Source organism: Clupea harengus, chromosome 18, assembly GCF_900700415.2.
Source record: "Clupea harengus chromosome 18, Ch_v2.0.2, whole genome shotgun sequence".
NCBI classification, from domain to species: domain Eukaryota; kingdom Metazoa; phylum Chordata; class Actinopteri; order Clupeiformes; family Clupeidae; genus Clupea; species Clupea harengus.
In genome coordinates, this window is record NC_045169.1 from 1,279,687 (window position 1) to 1,302,586 (window position 22,900).

The 22,900-nt window shown below is 42.0% G+C and overlaps 1 protein-coding gene across 4 annotated transcripts; it reads right to left on the bottom strand.

The window, feature by feature from the left end:
* Window positions 1–6,362: 6,362 nt before the first annotated feature.
* ache (acetylcholinesterase) lies at window positions 6,363–21,411 on the bottom strand. Of its 4 annotated transcripts, none has more exons than XM_031584972.2 (5): window positions 21,204–21,411; window positions 16,325–17,796; window positions 11,661–11,853; window positions 11,333–11,508; window positions 6,363–9,187 (listed from the first exon to the last, which is right to left on the bottom strand). In XM_031584972.2, exons 2-5 carry the CDS (start codon window positions 17,739–17,741, stop codon window positions 9,066–9,068), a joined length of 1,908 nt encoding a protein of 635 aa, XP_031440832.1. In that variant the 5' UTR covers window positions 17,742–17,796; window positions 21,204–21,411; the 3' UTR covers window positions 6,363–9,065. The 4 variants fall into 4 exon arrangements, with proteins under 4 accessions (XP_031440832.1, XP_012677682.1, XP_031440833.1 ...); XM_012822228.3 differs by having other exon boundaries at window positions 21,144–21,411; XM_031584973.2 differs by lacking the exon at window positions 21,204–21,411 and adding an exon at window positions 20,036–20,762.
* Window positions 21,412–22,900: the final 1,489 nt, after the last annotated feature.

Genomic DNA, 22,900 nt, shown 5'->3' on the forward strand with positions numbered 1-22,900 from the left:
ACGAGCGCATCAGGATCTATGTCTCGTCGACGATAAAACCCCAAAGCCCTTAATTAGCCTCCTTCTAAGACGATGAACAACACTAATTTCCTTGTTATCAATAACCGGAAGACAAAGGGCTTTCTCCATGCAATTACTTGCCCTCTGGTGCATACTTTTGTTATGTTTGTTTGTTTTGTTATGTCGAGATAACTATTTGGTTATTCCAAGATAGGCCTAGATAGGGGATCATGTTTTTTTTTTTTTTTTTAAACGATACATGTCACTTCTATAGTAGCATTCTGTCGTTACTCTGCGTTCATTTCGCCCATATTTCTGCATGTTTCCTGTACCATTGGAGAGCCAAGAGGTCAAGCAAGACACAACAAAGAAACTTTAAAAATGGCGGAATATTTTGAGGAGAGGTTATGCGATTTAGTAAGACATTTTAAACATCTATGTGATGTACCTTGTGTGTGTGTGTGTGTGTTTGGCACCAATCCCATTTCCTGGGATCCTTGTGGCAAGTCAATGAATCTTGTCCCCAACATGGCTGTCTACCTCTAAGCAGTGTTTGTTTGTGGTTAGTTTACTTAGGTAGTTGGCTTAGCCATACCACTACAATGATGTTAGTTTTGCTTCAGACGCAGACGCAGGGTCTTGCATGCAAACTAACCATTGCTCTCTCCTAACCTGGCACCTTTACACTATATGGATCACATACACATATTGGCCTTAGACATAGCCACGCACTGGGAGCAAAAGCCTCAAAGTTCCCACGTTACACTCTCTTTGTTCTGACCCCAACCGTGGGCTCATGACCATGCACAAGGAACATACCAAGCCAGAACAGGGAGGGTATTAACATCTATGCACAATTGCACTCACATTTATTCGGTGCCCGGCCACAAGCAATGTACCTACAGTAATTGGTACTGTTAGTATGAGGATGGTACCTATTTCCCTACACTGGACCGCATAAATAACTAACATGCAGTGCATGACACTCTGGAGGATCTGGCAAATAGTTGGCAACACAGATGTCAAGATGACATATTCTTGGGCTTGCAGATGTGTTTACAGCTGTTCTCCACTGAGAAAGTGGCAGTCCTGCAGTCAAAGGACCTAACTTCAGGAACAGTCACTGTTGCTGTGGAAACGCTTACGACCAACTTAAACAGTTTCCATCACATGTTGATCATTTTCAGCCCAAGAGAAATTCAAAATGGTTTATTTTTAATAATTCGGTTTTTTGCCTGGTTGCTATGCTAGCTAGCTATCTAAGGAAACTTTTAAACAACCTTAAACAACATGGTTTAAATTAGGGCTGGGTGATATGGTTAAAAAAACTCATATCTCAATATCCTTAGAAGAACGGCAATATACAATAGGTTGTAATCAAAACCGTATCAAAGTATAATGTTGAAATATCAGTATTTATTTGTAATATCAAAAAAGTTAAAGGGGACATATTATGAAAATGTCACTTTTTTAGTGCTTCTGCACATCGATTTGGGTATCTGGTGTGCCAACCCAAAAATGCTGAAATAAGAAAAATCCAGTCAGTTTGTTGTGTGTTTGTTATGTGGTTCAGCAAGCCATTCAATCCAGTCAGTTTTTTGTGTGTTTGTTATGTGGTTCAGCAAGCCATTCAGATCTCCCCCACCCCCAGTTAACTATTGACACAGTAAGCAAAATAAGACAAAGGGAACAGTCATTTAGTGTATTTTCTTCTTTAATCACTTTTGCATTACCGAAATGACTGACAACTCATATGCATGAAAAAAACGTACTGCTCTATTCCGTAATGTAAAGGCCCATAGAATGCTCCATAGATGTTGAGTGCATTCTGTAGTGAGAACACTTTCAAGCACACAGGTTTGAAGTCAAGATAATCAAACCATGTACGCCGGTTGTTTCTGAAGCTGCAGTAGTCTTCTAAATTGAAACCTTGAAAGTTTGAAAGGGTAACTGACATGGAATATAAAACAGATGATGACTGCATAATTACAATGTAATTCACCTACCAAGAATTCAATTCTACCTGTGGTATCTCGGGCTCTGTAGGCATTTTTTCACACTTGGCACAAATACACCTGTATCGAAGAGATACTACTTAAAAAGTGAAATTGTGAATAAGTGAAAAAGTTAACTGGTGTAGTGGATTTGAATGATACTATTAAAGACGTTGGTCACCCAACGCAAGGACTTAGTGAAAACACAATGTTTAACTGGTGTAGTAGATTTGAATGATACTATTAAAGACGTTGGTCACCCAACGCAAGGACTTAGTGAAAACACAATGTTTAACTGGTGTAGTAGATTTAAATGATACTATTAAAGACGTAGGTCACCCAACGCAAGGACTTAATGAAAACACAATGTTTAACCGCTGTAATAGATGGAGGTCAACACACAAGTCTTACACTCCTTGCTTGGCCCATTACTGTTGCAAGGTAACATTGCTGGCATCTGAATGTGGAGTATGTGTAATCTGATAAAATGGAGTTGGCGACATGATAAAGGCACATATTGTGCATAAGATACATTGGACAGTGTCATTTATTACAAGCTAGCTGAATTAGGCTTTCAAGGTTAAAAACTTCCAAGGCTTATTTGGCGTGAGATTGACAAAAACTGATCAAACTTTTTGGCGTGAGATGCATTTACTTGGATGTTAGCCTGAGACGGGACTGAGGTCGATGACTTTGGGTATTTGGAAAAACTGTCAACGACTGCCAACACGAAACACAATTTTGGATCTAAAAAATTGATATTAACCAAGGCAGTTGTAGCATACATCATAAAGCTGTAGAATAAAGTATGAAAGTAAATTCAGTCAGTGGCATAGGAAGGTGTTTGACATTGGGAGGGAACAAAGTTGAAAATACTATTTTATGAATGTATTGAATTACAGCCAAGCCCAGAAGGTCACTACTGGTGTTGCCTTATATGATCACGTTACTTCAAAATATGAATAACCAGTGGCGTTATCAGGATGTCATCGAGGAGTGTGCATTTAGATAAGTTGGGTGGGCAACTAAGTTCAACATGAATAGATAATATCCCAAACTTACCCATCTGCCATAGTGTAGGCTACAATCATGCTTGAAACTAACATGTTGTAATTTCATGCAGTCAAAAATGGTCAAACTGTTCTGCCTAGCAACTATAGACACGAAAAGGAAGTAAAGTTTAGCTGTTTTTTCACAGAGCCACAGAAATGCTAGCTAAGGTTGTTTAGAAGCAATAGCCTATTTCTTGCATAGGCTCTCAGGAGCCTACAGCTAAACAAGATTATTACCGCAATGAATGACACTATGAGACAATCATATCCCATTAATTGGTTATTTGTCAGCATTAGCAAAATGTGATTTGGAGCGCACAGACCTGCCCCAACTAAGTGAAATACTTATCCTTTTACAGGTTGCTAACATTTACCTATATCAAATAAACCCAGAGAGGGCTTCAGCTGCAGAGGTTTCAGATATATTATGTCTGCCTTGTAGCAATAGAACAATTTGACGAAACATGATTGGATACATGGATTGGAACTCCTTGTGGCATACTTCCTGCCTTGTTAAGGCCCAGCGTGCATAGAACACATTATCCTCCTCCTACATGGATGACATCTGTATCTAACATCAATGGATTGGTGGGGTCAGGGTACGCTAGTACTGGATCAGACATTAACCTTAGCCTTCAGGTGGGGTCAGGGTAGGCTAGTACTGGAGCAGACATGAACCTATTCTTCAGGTGCTCAAAAGACTTCTGACAAGCTTCCGACCACCTGAAACGCTTGTCTCTCACTTCTGCACCGTCTGCTTTGTAGGGACAGGCCATCCTTTCACTACCTGAACTTAACAACTGCAGAAATGACTTGACCCAGGTACTGTGTAGCAAACAAATTACACTTGGGAGGATTCATCTTAAGGTTGGCTTGGCGTGACTCAACTCGACGCAAAGCCCACCATCCCGCTTCCTCACAAGGACCACAGGGGCAGCAAGGACTACATGAAGTTTGGATAATGACACTTGCCTGCATCTGTTTTATCTGCTCTTCGCTCCTCCTGCAAATGAAGAGGAGCAAGGCGCAGATGTAACAGGCTTCGCATCCCCAGTATCAATGGTATGCCTCGCAAGAGGAGTCCTTCCTAGGTCTCTATCTTCTTTCTTTTTCTCCATCTTCCACTGGTACCCGGGGTCGTCGCCAGGAGGTGGAGTCAGCGGTCATGAGCCAGGTGCGTGGCTTCTCCGATGGATAGATGATAAGCACAAAGAATCTCTGCATCGATCCAGCATGTGTGAAGCCGTCCTTGGGCATGAACTCCTGAGCACCTGCTGTTGTAGGCTCTGGAGGCTGGCTGGCTGGTGGACTCCCATTCTGGTCAAGTGGCCAAACCGGGCCACCAGAATATCACAACGACCAGACAATGAAAATGAAAATAGCGGGCTCCGACATACCTTCCACACAGGCACTCAAGAACATACTGGGAAGTTGTATAACCTCACGGTCGGAATGACAGTGTCAGACTTTATGACAACAGTATGGGGCTTAGCAGGATCATCTGGGACCAACAGCGGTAAAGTCTTCCCCATACAGGAAGAAAACCTATCTATCATGGCCCCAAACTTAGACAGAAAATCAAAACCAAACAAAACATCACAGGAGGGAACATCAGGCAATAGAAAGTCAGCAACTAAGGCAAGGGAACCAAACTGGTAAATTGGAAAATAGGTCATAAATTGATCCCTAGCAAACATACCCTGAGTTTGATCATCCACAGAGGGGTAAGCTTTAGCCACTAACCTATCCAAGGCATTACCAAACTCCTGAGCATCAGTCTCGTTGGGTAACCTCCTTCTATCGGCAAAAGTCACCCTACTCCACTCCTTACTATGACAAGGTTCATACCAGAGTACTTTGCAACTTCTTATCAGACAACGAGCTCTGCTTTGTTTATGGTCTTCTGTTTTCCTTTTTTTTGAAATGACAAAAACAAACTGCCACTTGCTGGTAGAGAGAGTTATTTTCTCTCATATTTCCCAGAATGTACTAGTTGGTCGTTGGCTGTAGTCTTTGAGGTGTGTTCAAGTGCAACTTTTTGGCCCACACACAGGAGACACAACAGTCTGCCTTTGTCGCCACTAGTTCTTTGATGTGGGTTTGGTGTGTCTCTGGCTTAACACATGAACAGCTACCTTGTTTAACCCTCTTCACTGCTGGCAAGACTAAAAGTTGTGAACAGCACCCTCCCAGTGTCTCTCATTTGAGCGCTCACCACCCCATTCTATGTCAGTCTGGAGAGAGGGGACATAGAAATATATTAATTTGCATGATGCGATGCTACTGGTGACTGGATGTGTAGATATACTGACGCCTCTCTAGGATAACCCAGAGACAGTGCTCCAGGTCAGAAAGAACTGGATGCGCCAAAACGCAAGAGTAGCATTGACCATTAGCCTGCATGGATGCATAAGTAATGAGAGGTTATAAGATATGTTCATAGGTTTGAACACCTGGACCAATCTAAATGCAATCTCTTTCTGCATGTGTTGCACTTTCAGCAGTATCTGAATAGAAATAACAAGAAGTCATTATTGTGTATTTACATCATGGACTACATCTGTTTACTGCTGACATCATTTAATCAGACTAAGTCAGACAAATTAGACTGCCTCTTCCCAGGAGTCTTTAAAGGGGTTTAACCTTTTAAAACAAACATTTCATTTTTAAAGCCTGCTAGGACACGTGTTCACTTCAAGGCCACCTGAGATAGATGAATTGCATTAGCCCATTACACAGGTTTGTTTCCTTGCATGGGTTCACTTCAAGGCCACCTGAGATAGATTAATTGCGTTAGCCCATTACACAGGTTTATTTCCTTGCTAAGAGAAATCTGTGAGCATAATGCGTTGCGGTCAGATTACAAGTTTTAACCAATCGGAGACCAGAATTACCTACTCACTTCCTGATTTACCACCAATACTTGTGTTACCACCCATCCTTGACCGACATGCGCCACTCTTCCGATAAAGGGAATGTGATGTGTTTTGGCCGGTGGACACGTCAGAAGTGGACAGTGAAGGATTGGGACTGGCACATGCAAATGTTCCCAACCAGAGAAGAAGAACATTATGTGACCACACCTATATCCAAAATAAACACCTTGGCAAAACTTTTACATTTATTGCCAGAGTTTAAGACAGCCCACCGGGGCAGAAAAGGCCATTTTTGCAGAGTTTCTATATATTTTCCACATCTGCCTGCATGTGCCCTTTCACGTCCAGCGACCAGATTTAGATTATACATTCTGGGATGGTCACGTGTGGAAAGTAAAGTATCCGATATGCAAGGAACCAATGAAAAGGAGACACAGGTATGATTTTAATCTAATTTCTTTAATGAGGTTGTGTTGTGGGGCTTTAATTACAGTACCCAGAGAAAGGAGAGAAAACACAGTAACATGCAGGGAGACTGCACCATACTGCCACCACACAAGGTTTTGGCACAGGGGGCTTCATCTGGTGCATCAACAGAAACGACAACAAAATATCATAATCAACAACAACAACAACAACAACAATAATAATTATAATAATAATAATGATAATAATTATAATAATAATAACAATAATAATAATAATAATAAAATAAAATATTATTTTAACCTAATTGGATATTTTCTGAATTTCAGTCCAAGGAAGACTCTTCCTCATTCCAGTGCTCAACGGTATGAATGTTTGTTCTTACTATGTTTCATAATCTAAAGTGGTTACAAGACAGCAGCATGGTGTTTCTATTAGAGGCTATGAACAAACAACAGGCTTGCATCCATGATTACAATACATAATCTACAAAAGCCATTCTATTTAAAGTACTAGCGACTGTAACACATGATGTACAGAACGGGTGTCTTTTTTGGAAAAATCAATGAAATCAAATATGGCACTCTTTATATTGCTTTGTTCAGACATCAAAGCCTTTACAATGACCATCCTCAAAATAATATGTGAGCATGTGTCATTGCATTAAAATACCAAATACAATAAATAATGGTTTTTAATTTATTGCTAATGTAGACCTTTTCCTCAGAGCTACAGTAGTACTTTCACTGTTATATTATTAGAACACACATCAGTATTGGGTAAAGGCTATCTTAGAAAGGGTAACAGTCAATGTGAAGCACAATGCCTATGAGAAGAGGTTAAGAACATGCAGAAAGTACTCACTGGCATAAGGGAAAATATGGAGGGCTTTTCACTTGCCATGAGCCCATCAACTTATGTAACATACACTCTCACACACACACACACACACACACACACACACACACACACACATACTTTCACACAGATACATTTACATACACAGCATCCTTCCATCATTTGAATTCAATGTCATTTTGACAAACATTCTAAAGCGAAACTACAGAGCACCATTCCAGTCACGATGAGGAATTACATTCCTGGTGACAAAAGCGATCTAAATACTTGCCAAAAGACCCCTCATACTGCCACAGAGCTGATTCAGATACTATCCATAATGTTGACGGAAATCAAAATAAATACTGTACAGACAGTTAGACTGGTGTAGACATGGAAAGAGACAGTGATCAAAAAACGGAAAGGAGACACATGGCAAACAATTCTCCCATTCTAAGTAGGTCAAAAGCATTTCCTATGTCTTACACTGTTGACATCTGATAAAGCATGCACAATGTATATTATACAGTTATAATGCACACACAGAGCCACATAACGGTGTTATATTGAATGGGTGAAAGGGAATGAGGGGTAATGGCAGATGATTTCATGAACCTGTATTTTGTTCTCATTTCTTCCTCTCCCACTCACCCACTGCAATTAATAGCTGTCAGGCGATACAATGGCTGACTCAGCAGCAGCCTGCCATGTTCAAAAGAGAAATAAGTAAATTGCCTCCTCTCCATTAGGATAATGAATTGGGAGAGTGCTTACACACACAGTTTGAAAAAGGAGAAAAAAATACAGGTCAACCTCCTGGCACAGTGACAATAATGTCCTGTGAAGGTTTTCATTTGTACCTCGCAGCCTTACACATACACTCACAAAATACATGCATTCATAAACTGACACTGAATTAAGTGGACACGGGTTAGCTTCCTGGTGCAATGTCTTTTGATAGACACAATTCATTGTACGAACCCATGCAAAGAGGAGTTATAGTCATGCTGAGTAGTGATGAAAAGGCATGTCAAATATGAATACTTACAATGAAACACAAGGACACACACACACACACACACACACACACAACAGTACCGAGTATATGTTTTCAGTGCAATCTAAAGCAGTGTTTTAGTTGGCTCCCGATTTGTATATCTGTTCGACGGTGTAAGCTGGACCCACAGACAGACATATAAATAGATATGAATGGATACTACTGTATACAGAATACACATAGGACAACTCACTAAGACCGACACACAGAGCAGAGACACTGAACCAAAGCAAATCAAAAAGGCAAAATCAAAATATATTCTTGAAAATGAGGGGATCCTGAGGACCGAAGTCAATGAGAGTTTCCTTGCCCCAGGCACACTCACACACACACACACACACACACACACACACACATAATACACATACACATACACACACACACACACACACACACTCTCTCTCTCTCTCTCTCACACACACACACACACACAGAAACACACTCTCATACCCACACAATCTCGGTCTTCAGAGGTAATTGCACATCTTTCCCATGGATGACCACACCTTTACATGGTCTCTGATAGCAGCCTGCCGAGCATCACACAGAGATCTAAATGTCTTAGGAGGAAGTGAATATTACAGGTAGAAGGTAGTGACTGACATTAAAAGGACAAATGCTAATGCTAGGAGCACTACGTACAGCAGCTAGTGTGGTATAAGAAATCTACAATCGCACCCACCCACCCTCCCAGGGGCGGAGTATCAGTCACATTACTAGTGAACAACTTTTTGACCCATTTTCATTTCAACAGCAAAGTTGCCAAAGCTCTGAAAAGATGTTGGTATCTCTCTATCGATCACACATCCTGGCGTCTCCCCGTTCAGAGGTCGGTGCAGCGCTCCTGCTTGCTGTAGTGGTCGAACTGACTCTTCCAGTGCATCATGTAGGAGCTCCAGCGATGGAACTCCACTTTCCACTGGCGCTCAGCTTCATCAATGTTATCTAGGGGGGACAGAGGAGATACAAGCAGTCAGTCAAAAGACATGGACAACCAGGATAACCAAGTTCAGGGAGGGAGGGAGCCGGAACAATCAGACAGAGGAAATGAATGGAACAGATTAACTTGCCACGGACAGGTAGTTGTAACAGGCAACATATGCTGCAAATCCAACTCACTTTGACTTTTGTTTTTAGAGAACAAATAAAAGCAGAGGGAGGGAGGGAGACACAGGAGACAGTAACACAGGTCACAGTGTTAGGAACAAAAACGGCTGTGAGTTTAGCTTATTATTAGCCAGAGGGGACCCTGGACTTATAGTGCTATAGTTAACACAAGTGTGTGAAACATATGAGGAGACCAGGGATTACCTCTGTATATTAATAGTGGGATTTCTGAGAGAGGGGTGTGAACACTCGAGGGACATGGTGAACGTCAACAAATTGCAAATAAAAGCGGAGGGAAAAGGTAGGATTGTCAACATCCCCGAACCAGGAAACTAGTAAAACAAAGCATTTCAAAACTAATACAGCTCCAAAACTATTATATTATTCTGAAGGAAAGGCTGAAACCGGTGTAAATCACAACCATATATTGTGTACTCTGGATTGCGGTTAGGTTTTTAATCCAGGTGTCGCCAGGACTAAGGGTTGTAGCATTTTTCTTGGACTCACAGAAACACACAAACAATCTCATGACTGAGCAGGGTTGTAGGCTAGGTAACTTTTGTTCAAGCTCAATGGTGTTCTTGCACACCTACAAGAGCCCTTGTTTGCCACTGTAGCTTTCACTCAGGCTTTGGCCTAATGCACCCAGCCTGTGTTGCGTGTGCATGACTGCTGCGCTGGGAACTGCTGTGGCACGGTTGCGTGTGTGTATTCACGGTTGCGTGTGTGTATTCACGGTTGCGTGTGTGTATTCACACTGCGTCTCTGCTGCAACACTGCTACTGTCAGCCCTATCTCTGTGCATTCAGTTTGCCTTTGATAATAGCTGTCAATACACTGTCAGTTTGGTATCATCCATTGTTGTCAAGACCAGAAAGTTGACCAGTTGTAACCAGAAATCAGTCACGTGAATTTTATTACCCTCATTCAGAGCGAGGGCGAGAGAGAGAGTGCAACGGAAAATGACTGCCCTTCGTTAGTTAACTTATCAACATAATGTAATCATTACGACATTGGGCTACTATAAAGTACACGTGTAGCATCCACTTTCCCCTTTCATAACTTTAATTGCTAAAATGGTTAAAAAACGTATTTGTTATATTTCAGTCATATAGCCCACACATCGAAACTGCAGTAAAATGTGTCAGTTATGTGATGTTGCTGGTATGATGTCAGTATGATCTTTTTACTGTCTATTTTTGCTGAGAACCGCTTACCTCACACCTACCGCACACAAGAAAAATAGGCTTCACGCCAAAACTCTAAATGAGTCGCAGCGTGGCTCAACGTGTGTCTCGCGCAAGCTAACCTGTTAACATGGTAATGCCACCACGCAATGCAGGCAGTATGGAACTGGCCTTAGGGTTTTACAGACCGAGATCTCTGAACCTTGCACACTCCCCAGATCTGAACGTGGACTTCTATACATACAGGCTTTTCAGGTTTTGGACCATGCAGGTCTCTGGGACCCGGGTGCCGGGAAAATAATGTAGACCTACCAACCTTTTATGAGTTGTGCTTTGTTTGAATTTTGAGCATTTTAAACTCTTTTAAACCATTTGGACCAATGCAGACATTTAAACATTGATTCAGTTCTATTAGGAAAAATTCAATTCAAAGTCAATGGTTACACTCCAGTTTTTTTGTCATTATATATCCACTGCATCATGAACCGCAAGAATAGTCTAAATGAATGAATGCTCTTTGAGATGCTGAACCATGTTCTTTTGCTAACCTTTGTTTTAACCTAACTAAGGTAATTGACTCTGGGAATTGGAAATTGAATCTCCAAAACCACATTAGAACCAGAGCATCCTCTCCTACCTCTCACATCTCATACTACCCCTAGATATACTCTCCAAAACCACATTAGAACCACAGCATCCTCTCCTACCCCTCACATCTCATACTACCCCTAGATATATAGTTATATAGTTATACCCCAATAGACACAAGCAGTTCTTTCAGTACGATCATTATTACCAGTGATGTTGAGGAGGCGGGGGAGGAAGCGGTTCCACAGGGCGCACTGTTGTGTCCTCAGGCCTCTGTGGACTTTCAGTGGATCCGTGTTCAGTGCCACATTCTTCTGTTCATTGGCTGTGAACAGTGGCCACCTCCGCCTGTCAAAAGTGCCATCCGGATTGAGGGCAGGATTGCTAAAGAGAAGAGGGTACATGAAGATGGAATGGGTGAAAAGGCGTTGCGGTGCACAATAACAAACATACTCACCCATGGTGTGAGTCAACAGACACAGACATAAAAAGATAATGCTTCTAAAAGCACCAGATTAAGCCCCAGTCCCGCTTACCCAGTGCGAGCGAAGTTAGCCCAATGTCTCATCATTCGTCGACTCAATTTGTCTTCCTCTGAAGTGTAATTCAGACCTTTCTCCAAGGGCAGTCCGAAAACGAATTCAATTTCATACCCATGAATGACCCCCATCCACTCTGGCCAGGCGAGGTTGGATGCCCGATGGTCAAACAGATACAGATACACAGCACCTGGGGGAGAAAAATAATAAACATCATTTAGAAGGATAGAAAATTGATGGGTCATCAATGGAGAACTGCTCTGTTTTCCAGTTGTCCCAAATAACATTTATTTTTTTCTAATTAACAGCTAAAACAGAAAGCTTGATTGTTTATTTACTTGAGACTGTTGGTGTACACAGGCAACAGGACTCAGGAAGCTGTGGGATATAACCAAGGCATTTGGCCATCACCAAAGGTCTTAAATACATAAATAAATACGTGGAAGATGTAAACACTGAATCATAACTACATGAGCGCGTGTTATGCTACAATAAACATTTCTTGTCAAAGTTGTCAGTATCCCATCTTTAAATACATTTACAGTACATTTAGGCTTGAACCTAAAAAAAACAGGCACACTTTGAATTATGCTTAAATTTTAAATTCAAATAACTAAAAAAAAAATTGATGCAAAAGTGCCATGTATAGTTATATTCTAGAAAACCACAGCAAAAAAAAAAACAGTTAAGAAAGAATATAGACTAAACACTAAAAAAAACATTGTAAATATTTCTGGCCAAGACCTTTGAACTCTGAACCTTGTAAACATAGGTGTTAGCTTCACATAGGTGATATCAGCACTCAGACATTGTATGTGGTTTCACTATTAATTATTAGTAACTTCTGAGTAACTTTTTCTTCTCCAAAACCAGTGTCCCTACACAATGAATATGGCTGAGATAGGTGTAAACACACCTGTGATTGCCCCTCCCCATTGTCACTGCTTCTGGCCCATCTGCCAAAGACAGTAGGCAATATGTAATGTCCCTGGAATGCCATTGTGGCCCTCTGTCCCCCACAACCATCAGGTTTGAAAATGGTATAAAAAATATGGCCTCTTGAGCTGTAGGCTACTCAATAGATTACAGAAATGATCTGTCCTCATCAGGATGCCAAGCATCAAAACAGTTTCTCTCGGGTAGAAGGCAAAGGCAGACATCACATGCAGTTGCAAGGGGTTTTTGTTTGCTTTCCCCTATGCATCCTGCAATGCACAAGCCACCATCTGTGTTGAACTCAACCCCACAGACAGGAGCCTAATACTGATTTCTACGCAAACAACAAACTCCAAACGTCGACGTATGTAGCCTAATAAAATAAACGCACCTCTGAGCATGATATATGTATTTTATGTATCTTAGCAACATAAAGTGACTTATATGGTTCAAAATGGCCGTGCAGGGGGGAGCTGTGGCGCAAGCAGCATCCCCGACCATGTATGGGTCTGAACACCCACAGAGACCCGAGGCCCTTTCCCGATCCCACTCCCCATCTCTCTCTCCAGCTCATTTCCTGTCTACCTTCACTATCCTGTCTGATTAAAGGCTTAAAGCCCCCAAAAATAGTCTCAAAAAATAAAATACAAAATTGACATGCAGAGTTGATGGTAGTAGCCTAAACTCAGCATAATATGACAGGAGTTTTACTCCCTATAAGTTCATCAACAGCATTCATTACAAGAGCTAGCCAAACGAATATAACTTACTCATTACAAATATTCTCAGCAGGGTCAAGAGGAAGCTCAAAGTGGATACGTTTGTCCTCAACGTCTTCACCACTTTAATCTGAGGAGTGGTTGCCCTCCTCGCTCTCCAGAGCAAGTTATGAATATATGTATGAAGTATGAAAACAACCCAACATGTGGACTTGTTTATACTGGTGAAACGGGGTGTTTTCTCAGAATTTCTTGCTATGTCATGACCCAATAGCGATCGCTGATTTACCATGCTCTTATCATATGAATCATTAGCAGCTGCTGCCTCAGTCAGAGACTGAAATGTGCAAGACCGTTACAATGTTCTAATTTCCTTTTTAGTTTCAAACAGTATATATTTGAAAAGTATAAGATTCAAGATCTGGGGGTGTTAATTGTATGTCTCTGGGGCACTCTGTGTAAAACTTGCTGAGCTTCAAAGGCATATTGACAACAATTCACCACAAGACCACAATATGCCCCAAGGGACCACACCGACCTCTTAGGGCTGTTGATTTAGCTGTGTGTTCATGTTGGAGGCTGCAGTTTGTAGTGCTGTTGAGTGCTGTTGATTTAACTGTGTGTTCATGTTGGAGGCTGCAGTTTGTAGTGCTGTTGAGTGCTGTTGATTTAACTGTGTGTTCATGTTGGAGGCTGCAGTTTGTAGTGCTGTTGAGTGCTGTTGCAGTATTGCTTAAAACAACTGACACGTTTTTCTCTAATGTTGACCACCCTATTTCAATCAGTGAGATTAGACTACATAACAGAAACACCATGTGTTTAACACAAAACTGTTTAACTGCAACACAAACTACATCCTCCAAAATGATCATACAGTTGAATCACTACGTCTCTTAAACTGTTTTAACATAAACGGAACATTCTAATAATCATGAAGGGGGATTTATTGCAGGACTGTTGTGTTAGACAGCATTAGTTATCGCTAGGTGTACCTAATAAGCTGGTTACTGAGTGTATGTCATCTAGCAGACTGCCATGTGTTTATAGACAGATTTATCATATGGAAAGCATAGAAAGTCATGTTTTTTTGTACCCAAACTTGATGGCCAATGTAAGAAGGGGTAAGGACTATGAACATGGAAGGGATTTAACACTCTTGGGACCAAGAGTGGTTACACTTTATATTTCCTCTAGACTGTTCAGAGTCCTTGATTTATTGATCTAAGGGGGAACTGCAAAGGGCCCTGCAATCATTTATACTGATTAAACTACCATGCAAGCCTTGGAAGGAGCTTTAAGAGCTTTAATAGCTTTGATCATTTTGATCCAAAATCTCAGACTTGACCCTCATGGTACACCAGACAAATTTATGAGGAAACTAAAAAAATCTATTAAAACAACACAGTGCTAAAATGTGCGGCTTTTTGAGGTAACTAAGGCAACTAGTTTTGGTATCTTCAAATTCATTGTCATCATATATGGTCATGTGAGGGACAGATAAACACACGGGTCATTCCCACTAGCCACCCAGACTATGTTCTATGTAGTTCTGTGTTCTGGGCCAGAGCACCCCACAAAAATGTATGACATTGCCTGCTATATTGCCAAAAGACACCATTTAGCATGATAGCAAGCTAGCAACTGGGCTGTTGGTTTTCTGCATGTAGTTTGCTCGCTAATGTTAGGCCAAAACTTTTTCCTGCTACTTTAAGGTAAAAGGGGAGAATAACAGGTCCAGAAATGTTCATGAAAAAGATAATGTAACACCAACACAGAGATCTTTCTCCAACCAGCTGCCAATTATGTGATAGTACTCTCGCCACAGTTTGGTTGTTTGTTGAGGAGGTGTCCAGACAAGGAATGATCCAGCTGGTTGTACTGGGGACAATTAATTGGCTCTTGACTACGAAAGAGCCTGTAGGGAAAATGTTTGCTCAACACAAGAATTATGACACCTTCTCTTTAAACTAAAGTCCCCATCACTACACTGCGTCACAGGGTTCCACATGGTCTGCAAACTGGCCCCCAATATCTTCTTCAGCAGAAAACATAATTCAGGCACTTTCTTTGCTTAAGCCTACTTTGTCTGTGGGTTGTCATTTGTTGCCTTCAAGTTTGTCTGACTACATTTTGAGAAGTAGATCTATTTGTTTACGATGACGGGCTTAAAGCCAAGTTTCTCATGAGTCATTAAGAACTGAGAGCAAACCCTAAGGCCAACTGGGTTGTTCAACAGGTCAAGGCATCTTTAATAAACAGAGGTTGACCGATCTGTAGTTCGATGAACTCAACAATGTTATTTAAAAAGGACAATAATTGTAAAAGCTGCAACAGGGTAGCCAGGCATGGATCAAGGGTGCACTTTAAAGCCAAATAGTTGAGATTAATTTGTTGAGTTGTATTCCATCTGTGGTTATAATTCCTAATTGCAACTTCCTCAAAACAAGAAAGAATACAATCATAAAACATCCTGCACATGGGGGCATGATTTTTTATGTCCAATTAATTCACTCTTTCCTGTTCTCTTTGGCAATAAGGCAAAGTTATCTGGTCCTTCTGGTGGCTTTAACATGTAACCTGTGGCTTTTCTAAGACATTTATGATATTTCATTGTCATCTTAAACAATAGTCTATTAAACATTATCCAGTTGGCTGTGGGGGTACAGTTCTCCATCCGTAAAACAAACCTTGCATTTTGTGTCAAGCATGTTAGCAACTGTCGTTGTCAAGTAGATTAGCTAGCTAGCCGGTCACCACTGTGGGATCAAAATATGAAATACTATAGGCTAATCTTATCCTTGGGGACTTTAAGCCTATCTACTCCAATCAGCTTGGAAAATCGTTATCTTCTCTCTCCAACAGGAAAATAAATATTTGTTTTGTTTTGTTTAAAAAGCATCGTATAATGACCTCTGACCAATGCTGCATTCATAAGTCCAATAATTACAGATGATCTGCCTAGTTCTTGGTATATTTACTGATGCTTATTGCTCTTGTTTTACTTACCCTGTGAGTTGCCTCCACTATTGGAGGCAGGTCCCGAATTGCCCCAACTGAACGCTCCTGCCCCCTGGCCTGCCTGTCCAGCCTGGGAATGCATAGCATTGTTCTGGGCATATGATCGGGCAAAGTGATGAAGTGGACATATGACATTGTGGTCCCCCACAATGTCATCCAGGGCGTCCCGGTTTTTTAATTGATTATTCTCATCCATCCAGTCAGTATACTGCAGCACTATTGCTTCCAGTCCAATGTCATTGGCATGCGGGACGCTCATCTTCAATCCTTCCAGAAAGTCCTCCCGTGAGATGTGACTCTCATTATCTTTACTGAACCCAGGGGCACCATAGAGTAAGAAGTATGACCCTTCGTCCTGATTGACACCAAGCAAGATCTGGGTGTCCTTGATGTTGCCTGAACTGAGCATGGCATCTGGAGTGTCGGGCAGAACCACTCCGTCAATGACTGGAACGAAGGAGAATCGGAAGAGGCTGCTATACGGGAGCACCTGCCACTCGTGGTCAATCAGCTCCTGGGGGGACTTGTTCCTCAGGCAGTCCACGATCTCTGTGTCATTGCCTCCCTGGCAGCCAACCAACTTGGCCAACAGGGTGGCCCTCCTCCGTGCTTCAGCGGGGCTGACTGTAGCCCATGGGCAATTGGGGACACCACTCTGCAGGATGGCACGGGTGAAAGTTGGACGACTCTCTGGGGACAAGAGGTGCATTCCCACTGATGCTCCACCAGCACTCTCCCCGAATATGGTCACTTGCTTTGGGTTCCCTCCAAAGAACTGGATGTTGTCTTGAACCCACTGGAGGGCCAGGCGCTGATCCAGGAGACCCACATTGCCAGGTGCCTCATGGGAGCCATGGAGGGCAAGGAACCCAAATGCACCGACTCGGTAATTCATGGAGACTACGACAACCTTTTCTGTGTTGGCCAGGTAGCGCCCATCATACACATCCAGGGAGGAGGAGCCACTGTAGAAACCTCCTCCATAGATCCACACCATTACAGTCAGGTTGTGTGGCCTGGGGGAGGCTGGGACCCATACATTGAGGAACAGGCAATCCTCATCCATTACTCGGTTGGGGTTCCACATCTCACTGCCAGGAAAGCCCGGGAAAGACTTATCCACATACTGGTAGCAGGCACTGGAGTAGTCTTTGGCTTCCAATACATCATTCCAGGCCTTCTTTGGCTCCGCTTGCCGGAAGCGCCTCTTCCCCACAGGGGGCTCACCGAACGGGATGCCCAGGAAAGCTACAACATGGCCATGGTCTGGCACAGGGAGGCGCACTCCCTGGACTCGTCCCTGACGTGTCGTTACCACGATATCTGCCTCAGTCTGAGCAAGGGAGCGGGAGGCTAGGAGTGAGAGGAGGACCAAGTGCAAAAGGATAACACTGGAAGTCTTCATGGCCAAGGGCTTCTGATAGTCTGTGGTAGTGAAGAGGCAGGAATTGGAGCAGAGTCTGTTGGGCAAAAAAGAAAACAGCAGAGTTCTGAAGAGGCCAAGTTGAGTGACAAAAGACATGTGACATCATGTGAAAGACATAAATACCGATTGGAATGATTGTAGTAATGGGGAGGGTGGATACGCAGCCATAATAGTGAGAGAGAGAGTACACTAGAAATCTAATCTATTCATTACATAATGGGACTCACACCTGTGAGGGTTCTGTTTATGTTTGGAGTGGTTGCTATGACATCAGGATTAGTTCCGGAGGCATGGTGGGGAGACAGGGGTACATAAATTTCACTGCAGCTGTGTGTGTGTGCACGCTATTTCTGTCCTTCCTCCCACCCCCCACCCCATTTTGCCAGTGTGGGGTTCTATTTTGGTGGGTGTCACTTCTTCAGTGCCCCTCTTTCCATGTCTATTTCTCTCTGTCCCAATCACTGATTATTTCAAATGCTTCAAGTGTGAAATCCACACTACAAAGCATGGTATATATATATCTCTATAACCAATGAAACCACAATCCAAGATAAATATTCATGAACTTCTTCGTGCATGTTTTTTCTTGGTTTTTAATGACACATAGTTTGTTAGCGGTGTGGTTTACTGTGGCCAATTCAATACTTTTATTAGGTGGGTCTGGACTCATATGCTTCTTACAAACAATCATTTCCACTATTGTCATAATCAGCTATCTAGGCAGATATAGCCATACAATGAAACTAATTATGCATGGCAGGACCTCCATTGTAAGTGGTTTGTGTTGAAGACATTAAGTCCTTGAGTCGGAAATGCGGGGTGTCAGTCTGTATGTCTGTAGTTAATAATATCTATGAAGACAGCTGCAGGGCTGGCTAACAGAGAAGGGGGGGGGGGGGGGGAGAGAGGGAAGGAAGGTGTGTGTGTGTGTGTGTGTGTGTGTGTGTGTGTGTGTGTGTGTGTGTGTGTGTGTGTGTGTGTGTATGCATGTGAGTCTGCAGGCCTTAGGGTGTCTTCAGTTAATTCGATTCTGGGATCTATTCATGAAGTTCACAGGGGTATCGCTTCCACTTCAAGATCACACACATCATAACTATGTCCAGCCTGGTCCTCACACCGTACTCATATACCAACTCCTTCCTGTGTCTTATCCTTCTCCCATATCTGTTGGTCTGCACTCAAGGTAAAGGCCATTTGCTTATTTGAATTTTTTAAATCTTTATAACCGATTCAAATTGCAGCCACAGTTATGCTCCTTTCATTCAAACTGTTACTGTAGAAATAAAAAGCCTGACACCACCCACAGTATCGGTTCATCCTCCACAATCTCTCCATGAATATCTGTGATGTCATGCTTCCTTGACTTGGTGTCCATGTTATCCACATCCAGGTCATGCCCACCCCATGTCTTCAAACACTCTTCTTGTAATAGCATTTAACAGTACTGTCCAGCTCTTATTTCATCCTCCCTTATATATGCATTTTCAGTGCACAGGCTAATGCTTTCCCTCTGCAAACACAGACATGAAAATAGTATATGAAAAGACCAACTGAAATCGCTAGAATTGACAAAATCACCTTACATGTAACCTGAAATTCTTTTTGCAAGTGCTTGTGAAGTATTTTCTGACCTGCATCGACAAAACATGCACAATTGTAGTCTAATATTCTATGAAATAGGCCAACGACGTCCAAGCCCACAGGACTGTCGCGCACTTCCGTTCCCCCCATTCTTTCAGTTCCTCCATGTGACGTGATATACAAGGCAGTAGATTTTCAGACACTGACAGTTTGACGAGCGGCACGGGAATCGCTGGAATTTTCCGTTTCGCGCTTCACCCATCTCATATTTCAGCCACAACATAGAGGATGCGCGTGTGCGCACATACTAGCGAAGAGAAGGCTAGTCATAGAGGACGCAGTTGTTGTCTTAATGTTATCGAAATGTCATCACACAACCTATAATAAAAATAATTATAGCAACTATTAATTTGCTTCATAAATGAATGTAATATCAACATAGTTATTAGGCTACATATCATTTATGTATCACTGACGTGGAGGAACCATGCTTTGGGTAGCCTATAACCTTCCTACTGCAACTTTACCGCCTGCATTTCGTCAGTAAATGTGACCATGCTTTTACATGAAACAGCCTACTTAAAAGGCCCCGTTGTTCAACAACCATATTCTCCATCTTCCATCAAGACTAAAACAGCGCAATGCTTTTTAAGGTTTACTACAGCATTTGTCTGTAGCTAATACAAACTCACTCTATTAATAATATAGGGAATTCAGCTAGTCGTGGACATTCGAAGCTTCATATATTATGTTTCACAACAGCAGGCAGGAGAAAGGATACATGGCTACTGCTAGAGATAAACAAGTCTTCGTTTTTGGATGACAGCTGCTGAGCGCTCGGTTGCGTGCGTGTGCGTGAACGCCTCTGTTTTATATTTCAGGGAGAGAGAAACGCCCCCTCCCGTTTACATCCTAGTCTGCTCCTTAATAAAAATCATGAAGCGCGCATATTCATCCATCTTCTTATGCTCATTTTCTTAATATGTCAATTTTACTAGGCTATACGATCCTTCAGTCATAGCATACATTTCAACAGGATAGACAAATAGGCCTGTCACATTTTCTGCTATGAAGAACTCGAAGAAGGCAATTTTGACAGCTAATTATGCAACGCAACACACCAGATGTCTGTTGTCAGCCGGTAATACCTGCCTTAACAGTAACACTAGTCTCATCTTGTACACCTGCCAAGAATTATATAATGATAGGAGACTATTCCGTGTTTTATATCATATCGACAATGGTTTTACTCCAAGTAGGCCTGAATATACAAAGTGGGCGAACCAACTAAATCACCCCTCCATGCTTTTCAGTAGCCTCACTATGATGATGGTCCGTGACGAGCTGTAAGAAAAGCCCATTTAAGATATGATCATAAGAAGCCTACGACAATAAACGCACGACGTAGCCAACCCTACTAATGTTACTGATGTAGCCAAAGATTTCAGGTAAAGTGGCCTAAAAGCGCCTGTGGAAAATAAAGTGAACATTCACAGTAAGATAAATGCAATGTCTTTTTGGCAACAAGGTGGAACATCTAATAATTTCTCTAGAGAATGACATGCGTCCGTCAGAGTTCCATACAGATGTTCTTGACTGTTACCACAAATGATACATGGTGCATGATACCTCAAGCCTACAGCAAACATTAACCAGCATACCGTTAGCGCACCAGCACGGTTATAAGCAAACTCAAATACGAAATCTGATCATTGTCAGTGTCATTATGGTTTGAATATCTTACGTTAAGTTACACGTTAAGTTATCGGATGTGAAGATCAATGTATCGCCCCAGCCTACCTAGCGCCTCCTGATAGATCGGTTCAGCGCTGGATCTCTCCCGGTTTAATCGTGTCTCACCCAGTCCTTCGACGAGTGGAAATGAATCCCCGGAAGATCCCAGTGTTCCAATAGAGACAAACGAAAAAAAACCGGGTTAGATTGATTACAGCTTTTCGGTGTGGCTGGTTTCTCGTGCCCCGGCCGGTGTGTGCCGTATATTACACAGACGACAACAGGCGGAGACGGACCATAATAAACCATGGAGGTGAAGGGGAAAAAAAACGTGCCAGCTCTCGCGAGAAAACCACTCCTTTCCTTCGATTTCTGCTTGTTTGAATTACGAGTAGCCAAAGCGTATTCAAAATGTTATTAAGGCGCTAATATGAAAATATGTAGTGTTGCTGTTTTGTGTTGTTGTTGGGCATAGCCTATTCTGTCACTAGATCTTTATGTTACTACCTTGCTAGTGGTATGATCTTTAATAACGCTCATTTCATTAATCATGTGTATAGGTCACACATGACATTCATAATGCTACTTCAACTTCAAGATAGATGTCCGAGACTTTCACCTTGGATGGTCATACCCAACATGCCCCCCCCCCCTCTCACACACACACACACACACACACACACACACACACACACACACACACACACATAGGGCTTCATAGATCCAAGACCCATGTTCCTTGGGATCGCAGGTGGCTCTGTACCCAAAAGTGTGTCAACCTAAGTGCCATTCCTAGCAACTCAAGCGCCTGAAGAGAAAGTCAATGCATGAAGAAATGTCTTCCAATCCTCCCAGTAGGCCTAATCAATAGAACACAAGTAACACAATCCCCAAAGCAAATACAATGTTGGCTAAATTAATAGTTTTTTTTTCCAAATGAACTGTTAACTGTTAATGTTGTATCAAACTCATTTAAAACTAGAATGAATTTGGGATCATGCAGTAACCATGAAAGTAACCAAGAAAAGTAAGAACATTTTTTTTTAAAAACTCACTGAAATTTCTCTTAACACTGTCTGGAATATTACCTTTTTTTTTTACAATTAATCTGCCTCTGAGGTCCCAGGCACTGACAACACTACATTCGTTTGACCAGCTATTCAAATTCTGTTGAATACTGAAATAGACAGATTTTGATCCAGTATAGGCAGGTTTATGGGGAAGAAGGACATGGAATACAGGGCTACGCCCGAATATAAAGGCAAGGGAATGTCATGGCCTGCAGAGAATGCCGTATACTGCCGATGGTCAATATCTCTGAGCTGGCGCTTAGCAAAGGGTGGTTAAATGGTGAGTCAGAAACAGTTAATTAAGGAGAGTGCTTACCCTGACCTTCATGTTCTCATACCTGCAATGCCCCTCTGCAGGACGTTTGTACACTCTGTCAAAACACAGCAATTTACTGCACCACAAGATTGACATTTTTAAAAGGGAATCCTGCACAAATGGGTCGTGTTTACATTCTGACTATTCTATTCTATTCTATTCTAGCTATTCTATTCTATTTGATCTATTCTAGCTATTCTATTCTATTTGATCTATTCTAGCTATTCTATTCTATTTGATCTATTCTAGCTATTCTATTCTGTTTGATTCTGTTGCCTCTGGTAGTTTAGCACATAGAGGAATAAGATATTAAATAATATGTAAACATCTAATCAGATTGGCTCCATTATGGGGCTAACAATGACAGATTATGGAGCAGAGCATATGAATTAGAAGAGGGAGAGAGAGAGAGAGAGAGAGAGAGAGAGAGAGAGAGA

Coding starts and splice junctions, on each gene's coding strand:
- ache (XM_031584972.2), bottom strand. CDS start 17,741: ATGAAGACTTCCAGTGTTATCCTTTTGCACTTGGTCCTCCTCTCACTC. Junction 11,854..16,324: donor TAGTGGAGGCAACTCACAGG/GTAAGTAAAACA, acceptor TTTCTCCCCCAG/GTGCTGTGTATCTGTATCTG. Junction 11,509..11,660: donor GCTAACTTCGCTCGCACTGG/GTAAGCGGGACT, acceptor TCTTCTCTTTAG/CAATCCTGCCCTCAATCCGG.